The 12,500-nt window shown below is 36.7% G+C and overlaps 1 protein-coding gene across 3 annotated transcripts in view; it reads right to left on the reverse strand.

The window, feature by feature from the left end:
- Positions 1–12,500, reverse strand: part of LOC144968358 (transient receptor potential cation channel subfamily V member 5-like) — a 51,935-nt gene that overhangs the window by 30,971 nt on the left and 8,464 nt on the right. For 2 of the 3 annotated variants that reach the window (XM_078906634.1, XM_078906635.1), the window contains exon 2: positions 382–862. In XM_078906634.1, the coding sequence (XP_078762760.1) occupies positions 382–556 (175 nt within the window). In that variant the 5' untranslated portion in view covers positions 557–862. Of the gene's footprint in view, positions 1–381; positions 863–8,111; positions 8,324–12,500 lie in introns of those variants that run through there. The other variant, XM_078906633.1, reaches the window with a different exon arrangement.

Consider the following 12,500-nt stretch of genomic DNA (forward strand, 5'->3'; position numbering starts at 1 on the left):
TTCTACCCTTAAAAGTACGATTTTTGAAGTTATAGTGCATAATTCAATTCCACTTAAACAATATCATATCGTATTGGCTGATAGGAATACATCATTTTAACTGGCTTTGATAAAAATAAGTAAGAAAAATAATAAAAACAATCACTAATTAACCTATACGTTTATCAGCATTGAATAATTTAGACAAGATTCATTATTTTTCTGTCAAAAAAAAAGAAACCCTACATTCTTTATATCTCGATCAATTAGAATATGCAACGATCAAGAGCATATGATATACATATCTTTGGTCTCATATTCAAAAAACAAATTATCATTTATATATAAATATGAAACAAATTATGAGCATTAAGAGACATCACAGTGGATCTGACGCCATACCTTCAGGTTCATCAAATACTTTTAGAGGAATCTCCAACATACTCTTAGCCTTCCTCAAGCAATAATCTAACGGATTCTTCTTTTTGATTTCAGTGCTCTCTTTTGGCGTGGCAGCCAGCGTGGTGGTCATGGCGGACAACATTTGTTCTTCTTGATTGGGTTCCAGTTCATCCATTTTTGGGGGCCAGAAGTAGGCGTGGTTATAGTATTGAGGCCCCTCGTCGTATCTGTAAAATTTGGGCCTTTCCGGACGGTTGTCTAATCGGTAGCCTTTGTTTCTGTTGTGAAAACGAGGCCTTATTTCGTCGTCGTCAAAGATTTGTTGAACATTGTCCTCCTCTGTAGTTTGACACTCTTGATCGCGGTATTGAATTCGGGGATCTTGATCCCCGTTTTGATTTTTGGGCCACTCGTTTTCCTCGTATACATCAAACCCTTCGGATACACACGAGCCAGAAATTGGAGATTTTCTTGAGGGCTCCTGCAAGACGAAAAGAAAAAAAATACGGTTTGAGAAACGTACAATTGATTAATGAGTTCCGTGGGCTGGGAGAATGACTAAGATGTAATATAAGGATTAAATAAAAATCTATATTTTCATCTTCCAACAAAATTTACCAGAACCTATTATAAATAAATACATACAATATACAATTTATATATACAATAAATGGGAATAAAAACGACTTCAGTTATTTATTTTGTAGGCCTCATGGGACAACATTTTGTTTCATAAATTCATCACAAATGGGCCGCAAAGCACCTACGATGTGCAAGAACTCATAACCGTATTCGCCATCGAGAGCTATATATTAAAGCTAAATATAATGATGATGATGATGATGATGATGATGATGATGATGATGATGGTGAATAAGAATAAGAAGTAGTAGTAGTAGTAGTAGTAGTAGTAGTAGTAGTAGTAGTAGTAGTAGTAGTAGTAGAAGAAGAAGAAGAAGAAGAATGCGGCGAGGAGGAGAAAGACGAGGAGAACCATAAATACAATCTACTTTTACAAGCAAATCCAGATTTTTTGCATGTATAAGAACATGTAATGAAGATCTAAGGATAAGAATAAGATAGAGAAGTAAGAGTTATACCACCCAGTCTTTAAAGATCTTATAACTGCAAAAATTTCCTCATGTCCTTAAATAAGATGCCTAATGATGGACTCGAAACCTCACTCTCGTTATCAAAAGACAGTGACATTGGTGTCGAACAAATATGATGCCTCTTTCATTATCAGCTGACTTCATTATCAACCACCCTTTCAAGGAAGCGGTTGAAATGATCATAAAGTGATACGGATATACGATCTATTATTCGACAGCCTCAAAATTGGCTATCGTACGATTGTCACATGACAACAAGAATATCTAGCTAAGTGTCTTTAAAAACCCCAGATCGTAAACCATTCGTTAAGATATATATCCTATATTAATTCTCTCTTTCTCTCACCCCCCCCGCTCTCTCGTTTTCTCTCTCTCTCTCTCTCTCTCTCTCTCTCTCTCTCTCTCTCTCTCTCTCTCTCTCTCTCTCTCCTGCAACCCTCCCCCCCCCCAACCACATACACACAATAATGCATTCCGTTAATATATGCATATTCATCAATAATGAAAGATTATCATTTATACAATATTGTTCCAGTCACGACTACATATAGATAGTATGCAGATGACATCACTCAGGCCTTTGTTATTGTTTTTGCCATCCGCGTTTGTGAGTTGTTCTCACTAAACTGTATTAATCAGACTATAAAAGTTCATGGTTACACAGAGTTTGTGTATTGGTCCGTTATACTTCCGGATGGCAATGTTGTGAGCTTCTTAGCCAAGCGCATACTATCTATACGCACTGTTTTATCAATAAGAAATAGTAAAAGTATATCGACATGGAAAGTATACTCCACCCATTATTAATCGAACAGGAATTAGGTTGACAAATTGGATTGATTCAGCGAGCTCATTTCTTTTTCCATGCTAGTGTGTACGTGTGTGTGTGTGTGTGTGTGTGTGTGTGAGTGTGGAATTGTATGTGTCTTTAGAGGCAGATGAAGAGAGAGATGGGTAGAAAGAGAGAAAAAGAAAGAATGAGAGAGAAGGAAAGGGAGAGAGAGAGAGAGAGAGAGAGAGAGAGAGAGAGAGAGAGAGAGAGAGAGAGAGAGAGAGAGAGAGAGAGAGAGAGAGAGAGAGAGAGAGAGAGAGAGAGAGAGAGAGAGAAGAGAGGGAAAGATCGATAGGTAGATGCGTGTGATGTGTGCGCGCGGGCGCGCGTGTGTGTGTGTACATGAAATTGTATATTATGTGTTTTTAAAGACAGACGAAGAAAGAGATGGTTAGTAAGAGAAAAAAATGTATATATATATATATATATATATATATATATATATATATATATATACATATGTGTGTGTGCGCATGCGCCTGTGTGTATAATGTGTGTGTGTGTGTGTGTGTGTGTGCATTTTATGATTATATGAGCTGAGCCCCAATTTTCGACTGAATGTTGATCTCACGCAGCTTTGCTGAGAGAATGAATATTAACACATTTGTAGACCTTAGACGATCAAATCAATCAGTATTTAAAACTGATTTCCAAAATGATAATTTTCTTAAAATACGCTCAAGTGGCAACCCACTTTTCATTTGAATTGTAAACGGCGTCATACATAATGATGATATTTATGCATATTTCAGTGCACAAAACAAATAGCTAAACATTCTTTAACCAGTTACCTGCCGTAATATGTATTTAAAAATTTGACCAGAAAACTCGTCCTTCAAATATTGATAGATTTAAATGACCCTAACCTTTGCAAAAACTCTCAAACCTTTTACTTCGCAACCAACCAGCTCAAGCACAGCGCCACCATAAGTCAGTCAGTCACCCAAAGCTAACAGTCCCACAGATCCTCAGCATTACTTATTATCAACAAGCGATTGAAAGAATGCTTAGTGTCAGGTTTCACGAGTTACTAGTTGGTCTTGTTAAATATTTAAGTGAGGTGGAGTGGTTCTTACATCAACTTGTGCGGCTATGTGGTCTTGTGGTATGACACTCGCTTTCGGATCGCTTTTAAAAATTTAGTCTTTAAAAATTAAATAAGATAAGAAAATCAGATCTGGCCAAATAAAAATTGTTTTTGTCATGTGTAAACATTAATTGGGAGTGACATGGAAATCTATTACTTATGTCCGGGCACAGCTTGATCAATGCTTATTTTAAGATTAGAGAGATTTATTTTTAATTAGTTTCTTAGTAATCGACGTAATTTATTTTTTGTTCATCCGCCATTGTCAACGGTTAAAAAGGGCGATGTGTCCATGTTGCCATAGCAACAGGTCGATTAAAGGCGTAGGAGTTATTAAAACGTGTTGATTATAATGGTCATGATAGTGGAGGTGGTGATGCTTGCGGTGATGGTTGTGGTAATGGTAGTGATGGTGGTGGTGGTGACGATGATGGTGATGATGATGATTATGGTGATGATGATGATGTTGATGATGATGATGATGATAATGAGAGTTGTTTTACTATAGTATCGCCGGAATTATAACTCAGTTGTTTGGCTTTGTAATAGACGTCAAGCAATATTGAGCATAGCCAGTAACTAAATCAGCGACAGTAATAGCAAAACGGCATTGATTTCTTGGTAAAGGAACTTAAAACAACCAAACCCTCTCCACCGAAAGTGAGTATGAGTATTTGATTATAAGCAATGAAGGATAATCAAAGTGTGCTGGTACTAAAAGATGCATAACATGTGTCGGGTATGTTTGAAATGAAAACTGGTTCCATATGCTTTGTTGGGCTAATATAATATGTGAAACGATATTGTGCGGCTTATCGTACTACATCCGAAGAGATGTCCATATACCTATCTAAGGTGAGGACGGACTATGATGCTATTTTATGAAAGTCTATCGACCAATTTGGTAAATGTTTTGACTTACTTATTCAAACCAGCGACGAGCAGAGCTCTGACCCTTACGGTCTTGTTGTGCTATGACCTAAAAGTTGGAATCTTGACATCAAGTAATACGTTTAACTTCATAAAACAATACATACAAAGTGAAAGAAATCTTATATATATATATATATATATATATATATATATATATATATATATATATATATATATAATAAGTAAATATGAAAATCTAATATCAAAATTTGTTTTCATCAAGTTCTCTGAGTTAATTAATCAACAATCAAAAACAAACCAAAAACAACAAAACAATTTGAAAATGACCAAGATTTGGAGTTTTATTTTGTGGCGAATGTTACGAAAACGTTCTGTTTTGTCAGAAATATTAGTAAAAAGCCCGGTATTTCTCGGGAATGAGTATTAGTCTAAATATCTATTTTTCATGTTTATTTTGTAATTTGCTCATTATAAATTAATTAGGGCATGTCGTTTGTCTGATCAAAGGAGTTGGAGGAGGAGTTTCTTTTTAATGGCCTACAACTAATGCTTGCTGATGAGGTTTCTGACACATAGGTCGACACTTTTGTCGATATTTTGTGTTTTTTTATAACTATCTTTTTTTCAATTTAGACTTCTATATTTGACATTTTCACGCTCCCTATCTATCCCCATGGATCAATATAAACTACTTATTTTGACATTACTTGAGGGTATGAAAAGTAGGGAAATGTGAGTCTCGTAAAAATAAGACGAAAGTACTAAAACTAAAACGAGCTTAACACCACGGGCAAAGAGAATGGCAGATAGTCAGGAAGTCGTCATAACTTAATGTAATCTTGAAATATATTTATGTAATATCGACTTATTAAATCTTAACGCAAAGAGGAAAAGGTATTGATTGAGATTCAGTACACTTATATAAAATTGTCGAATCGAATAAAATGCCGAATCATTATTTAGCAGACGAGAAGTTGTAAGACTTGGAAGTGGCGAAAGTCTGTTGCCCAGTTTTTTAGTACCGATTGGACAGATAGAATAAAATGAGTTCAATGACATTGATTTATTGCATGAATTATTAAAATCCGGGAGGAAATTTTTGACAAACCTGAAGTTATGCCACTTAAGCTAAACGATTACATGTAACCTGCTACTTATGCATGTAGAAGCCAATCTGCCAATTCAATGTTCTAAGCATGTGTATTTGCCATTTTTTTCTTTGTCAAATGACCGATCATTATCCCCCCTAGCAGATCTTCTAAGTAATCATTTGAATTAACGGATGATAAAAGTACTATCAGTCTAGAAAAGGGTCACGCATTCTCGAATATCGAGCTGTAAAGAATAGTTTTATAATATTTAGATTTTCCAGTAATTCTGTGTCCGTTGGCAAAAAATTAACATTGGCTGTACGGGCAATTTTGGCTCCCAACCCTATTTTTAAAGAAAAGATGAATTGATTTAGGAGGCCTTCGACTTGTGAAAAAGTCTAAAACATGACACTTTTTATTGAAGACTCGGGCATAAAATGTTCTGTCAGTTTGTGCCCAGCATATTTGATTGATAATTTAATTAAACGCTTTCCTTACCAGCATGAAATAATGTGTTTTGTTAGAGTTTGAGAGATCAGTCGGGATGACTTGGGAGACTCGGCTTTATGCCTCCTACATGGAAAATACTTGGATTCCGATTCTTGTTTATTAATGATCCATTTAGTGTCAGTTTGACACCATCATAAGAAAATGTCACTTTAGGATTTATGAGGATGATGGTGATGATGACGACGACGACCACGATGATGATGATGATGATGATATGATGATGATGATGATAATGACGACGACGACGACGATGATGATGATGATGATGATGATGATGATGATGATGATGATATGATGATGATGATGATGATTGCACAATGACGACGACGACGAGACGATGATGATGATGATGATGTTAACAACACTACCTAGGTTTTCATACCTTTTAATAAGTTGGGAGTCGACTTCATCTAAGAGGCAGTTAATTGACTAGAAAAACAATCTGTTGTTAGCTGAGAGTTGGCCCTGTTTTATTACTCATAAACGAGACGGTATAGTGTTTATCTTATTGTGCAGACTATTGTGTAGAAAGAATATATATATAGATAGTTCGAAGATGACGTCACTCGTGTCTTTGTTATTGTTTTTTGCCATCCGCGTTTATGAGTAATACTCACTGAACTGTATTAACCCGACTATAAACGTTCATGGATACACACAGTTTTGTGTGTTGGTCCGTTATACTTCCGGATGGCAATGTTATGAGCTTCTTAGCCAAGCGCATACTATCTATATCGTCATCGCATAACCACCTCCACTCCATGAACCAGATCGGATGGTCTTCCAAATGTGTGAGCACGAATCACAATTGATGGTTCCTACTTGATCTATGTGGCTATGCCTGATATTGACATGGATGCCTTTTTAAAAAGCTATTATCTTTTAGTATCAACCCCGGGTTAATAGATCATTATACAATGCGTACACTTTTGAAAATACGTAAGTTATCGTATATTTTATTAAAACTAGTCAAATAAACATTTCAATGGTTCTATTTTTACTCAAAAACTATTTTTAAAGATGTATTTTTTTCTCCAACAATCATCGCCCAATAACCCTGAACCGACGACCCATAGCCAAATCAAGCACTTGCCCATCACCTGATGCAATCAGCCCCGCAGATCTTGAGCATTACTCACAATTTTAACAATAGGATGGTGTCCTTAGGTTTTGCAATGCAATTCCTTCATCAGTGGGTCAAAATATTGTGATAAGTCTCGGGGACTGACCAAATTGTCTGTTTGGCATGTACTGAATGCAGCTATGGAATTAAGGAATGTTTGCTAGGACTGGAAATAAATGGTCAAGGGGACGGAATGAGCTCAATGGCAGGGAATGTTCCGATCGGTTAATGGCAAGTACGCTCAACCATCAATTGCATAGTGGACCGTAAAATGTCCTTCATTTTCAACTCGCTTGTGTCATAAATTTGTGAAAAGTGTTCAGAATCTGAAGGGCCTCGTTGGATAAATTCAGGCAGCAACAATGCGTAAGTGTCAAGATTATTTCCTTGAAATAAAAGGTCAAAGACCATCCTGTTGTATGCTCTATGCGCAACAATGATTGCAAAACAAATTATTTTGAAACTTTGAATGAGTGCAAATAACGGTAGCCTAATTTGCTACATGTTGACGGCTAAGACAACAAGGGTACCAAACATATTATGCCTTAGAATAATCACAACTGTGGACTCGTCAGACAAAGAGAAAAACCTCATAGTTTAACCAGTTAATTGCCGTACTCTGGAAAAAAAACTCGTATTTAAAAATTTGGCGAGAAAACTCGTCTTTCAAATATCAATCGATTTAAATGACCCTCATCTTGTCAAAAACTCTCAAACCTGGGACCTCGCTTTTACCAAGACGAGGGTTGTTTAAATCGATAGATATTTGAACGCCAAATTTTAAATACATTGATTTCCAGAGTACGGCAGTTAACTGGTTAATGGAATTAATAAAGTTTACGTCGCTTGGAAATTTGTCATTGCTTTTAGATAGCAAAACATAGATGCGTATAATAAGTAATCTTACAGATTGTTCAATCTTGGTGAGAACTGAACGCATCGGTGTCTCTCTCTAATATCAAACAATGAGAATTGTCAATCGCATACCCTCTAAACATGTAATCATGAATACCCTTAAAAAAATAAACGATGGGTCAAATCAGCCTTGAAAAAAAAGATTAAAAAAAAAAATCAGCCTTACCATGTTTTACAGATAATCCTTTAAATCAAATACGAAGGTTTAGTAGAACAATGCGCACCCAAAGGATGAATCTAAACACAGCGTCTCGGTATAAATAGGCTTCATGGTATTCAAAGAGGAAATAAACCTTTCGTAAATAAACACAACTAATCAGACGACGCAAGCGTGATGCGAAACTTGAACGACAGCAATGAGATAGATGTATGTAATCTGAGACAAACTCCGAGATAATTACACGACGAATCGAAGTACTCTGGCATTATTATTGTCATCTGAAATGTCACCACTGTCATACTATGACACACACACATTTAAAAATAAATCTTTGGCTGGGAAATTTTACTTTGTGCTATTTTGATCGATTTAAGTAATTACCGACTTGTGAATAATTCTTTAATCATCGAGTTTGCAGAAGTCTCAGGGTTCACACTTATTGACAGATTAGGCAGGAGCCATCTTAATCTATAAGTTAATGCATGACGAATGTTTTTTTTTTCTCCAAAATGGTAAAGAAATTGTGTGCGGATAGTGTATGACTTACATGACATTCTCATGATATCGGTAAATATAAAAGTTGGGGGAGGAGGAGGAGTGGAGAGTATGGCAATCATTAATCTAATTTCTTTATAAAAATAAACACACACAAACACACACACACAAACACACACACACACACACACACATATATATATATATATATATATATATATATATATATATATATATATATATATATATATATATATATATATAGATGATGATGATGGATTTTCAATCTTCTTATTTTTGTGGACGAGTAGTCAACAAAGATAAAAGGTTAATCACCGGAAAAGTGAATAAATAGCATTGATTTTCCCCATTGTGCACCTATTTTGCAAGTTAGCCATACCACCGTGTCCTAAAGTCACGTATCCCATTCGAAGCATATCTATGCTTTTAATACATTCTTTCCTAAAATCTATATCACCAACATCATCTATCACTATCTATTCATCCATCACCCACTCATTCATCTATCTATCCATCATCCTATCTCCATCCATCCATCCATCGATCCATCCATCCATCCATCCATCCATCCATCCATCCATCCATCCATCCATCTATCTATCTATCTATCTAAATCTATCTATCTAAATCTATCTTTCTAAATCTATCTTTCTAAATCTATCTTTCTAAATCTATCTTTCTAAATCTATCTTTCTAAATCTATCTTTCTAAATCTATCTTTCTAAATCTATCTTTCTAAATTTATCTTTCTAAATTTATCTTTCTAAATTTATCTTTCTAAATTTATCTTTCTAAATTTATCTTTCTAAATTTATCTTTCTAAATTTATCTTTCTAAATTTATCTTTCTAAATTTATCTTTCTAAATTTATCTTTCTAAATTTATCTTTCTAAATTTATCTTTCTAAATCTATCTATCTATCTATCTATTTCCTATTTCTTTTTTCAACTTAAATATCACTTTTTGGCATAACCTGCTTACTCAAACATCATCCCAGTTCGACACGATAGATCAGATAGTGTCACGAAATAGTACTGTATCGAGATGATTATTAAGTTTCTGATATCTAATTTTATAGCCAAAATATCAGACATAGGCTGTGTTTGTAATAGGTGACCGCCCCCCCCCCCCGCCCACCTTAATGTCGAGAGGGTTTTGATGAATTTGTAATCTAGAGATTGTTGAGAAGTTGTTGTGTTTTATTGAGGAGAATTAATATAATTTCTCAAACTAACAATAACTAAAATTTCACGTTTCTGGTCATTCTAACTTTAAAAAAACTTTTTGGATTTTGTTTACCCCGACTTGATATCGTTAATATGGTTTACTGAGTAGAATGAAATTAAATGGAAGCTTCAATTTATTCAAACGGAGACAGATAGTGTGGACGTTTCGGGTTTCTTTTTTATCAACAAAACACGATGAATGAAACACTAGACAAATGAGAGATGTGAGAATTGAATTCATTCTCGCATCTCTCATTCGTTTTTAGTATTTCATTCATCGTGATTTTGTTGATAAAGGGGAAACCCCATACGTCCACGTTATCCGGTTTCGTTGAATAAATTGAAGCCTCCATTTCATTTTCTTTTTTTTTTTTCATTTATTGTCTTCGAGCTTGAAGCAGCAAAACTTTCATTATCCAGTATTCTGGAGGACTATGAATAGGCCTAAAGTTTGTAGATTGCTAAAAAGCTGGGATATGCGGACGACTGGGCACTCGTTACTCAGAGTAAAGTGTGGACCCGTCTCGAGAGCGTACTCAGCGAGGATGTCACCAGACTCAAATCCTACTTCGACAAGTGGTACCTGAAGATGAACACTTCAAAAACCGTGGCCACTGCATTCCACCTATGCAGTGCATGGCACACCCGTAAACTGAACGTCCTCGTCGGGGACCAGCCACTCCCATATGAGCCACATCCAAAATATTTAGGGGTGACGTTGGATCGCAGCCTTACCTATCGGGTGCACCTCAAAGGAGTTGCCCGGAAGATAGAGAAACGCAACAGTCTTCTGAGGAAGCTGGCGGGATCGACTTGGGGTGCTAGCGAAGCGCTCCTGAGAACGTCCGCCCTGGAACTATGCTATTCCACCGCGGAGTATTGCGCTCCAGTGTGGGGTAGAAGCAGAAACGTTGAGAAGGTGGATGTAAAACTTCGCAAGTCAATGCACATAGTGTCAGGAAGGCTGGCAACAGCTCCTAGAGAAGGGGGCCCGATAATGGCAGCGATCCAGCCCCCCGATGTCCGGAGGAAGTCGATTACGGTAAACTGGCTGAATAAGATCCGAGAGAGAGGGAATGGGGATACCCCTCTGAAGCGCATATGGACGGCGCCCCCGTTTCGAGCCGAAATAAGTCCCGGCAACCCTTGTACGCAGCTTCCCTGACTACGGACAAAGATGCATATACGAGATGGAAGTCGGTTTGGACGAATTCAATCCCTCGCGGGGGCGGGGACGTACACTCCTCTAATCTTGGTGAGAAGTTGCCAGGCTTTGATACCAGTAAGAGGAGACACTGGGTGGCTGTGAATCGGCTTCGGTCCAGGAGCTGCCTAACAGTAAGTGCGCTTCATCAGTGGGGACTTTCCACCTGTCCCACATGTACCCGATGTGGGCAAGAACCCGAAACGGCAAAGCATCTAGTTGAACGGTGTGTTGTGACGATGCTACCAGTTCGCGACTGTGCACGAATGCGGACCGGACTTTGCTGATTGGGTCGATCGTCATAGCATAGTAGTGTGAGAACCATAAGAGGCTGCTGCCAAATAGCAATATTTCCCATTTTTGATCTGGTAAAGATTAGTTCGATTTTTTCTTACATTTTGTTCATCACAATTTAATACCGTATTTCAGACCATGGTTCACATAATATGTTGTCCTGTCATTTTATGTGATAATAGTACGTACTTATATCATCCATCAACACACATATAAAAGCATGTCTTTAACAACATAGTCTGTGTAACTTCCTTCAGTAGGTTTTATGCATTCCACGCTTAACAGATAGTTGTGTGTTATGTGTATGTGCGTTTTGTTGTGTTTGTTGATGTGTGTGCGTATGTGTGTGTTCGTCTATCTGTTGGTTGATGCATGCATCCTTGACTAACCTTTGGTATCAGGTCAAAATACCTGTATGTATTGTGATAGGTATGTGGCGAGAGGCCAGCGCAGCCCCAGCCATGAGCATTAAACCGATGATGGAGAACGGTGATTCTAAGAAAATCGCCCTGTCGTCAATATTTCTATTTGAGACCCTCCGCCTCGGAACAACAATGTCTTATTGAACAAGAAATATAAATTTAAAAAAAAAAAAAAACAAACAAATAAATAAAAAAAACAACAAAAAACTTGAGCATTTATATAGCGCAATATCCACCAAACGTGCTCAAAGCACTTTACAAAGGGTCCCTGACCAACAGCAACATATAACATAGTATAGAACAAGACATGACGCCCGATAGGCGAATTACAATTTTTCCGACAAAGATAACGTTTTAACTCCCAAGGTACTCATTTTACACCTGAGTACGGTGAGAGAGTGTGAGTAAAGAGTCTTTTCCAAGGACTCAACTATACGCTGAGCGAGGCTCGAATCCAAGATCTTCTGGTTCAAAAGCGAGTGTCATCATAAGACCACATAGCCGCACATAATAATAATAATAATAATAATAATAATAATAATAATAATAATAATGATGATGATGATGATGATGATGATGATGATGATGATAGTAGTAGTAGTAGTAGTAGTAGTAGTAGTAGTAATAGTAGTAGTAGTAGTAATAGTAATAATAATAGTACTAGTATCAGTAGTATTAGTAGTAGTAGTAGTAGTAGTAGTAGTAGCAGTGGTAGTAGTAGTAGTAGTAGTAG

The sequence above is a fragment of the Berghia stephanieae genome, chromosome 3 (genome assembly GCF_034508935.2).
Source record: "Berghia stephanieae isolate SIO BIC M18660-M18661 chromosome 3, UCSD_Bste_1.3, whole genome shotgun sequence".
Taxonomy (NCBI): domain Eukaryota; kingdom Metazoa; phylum Mollusca; class Gastropoda; order Nudibranchia; family Aeolidiidae; genus Berghia; species Berghia stephanieae.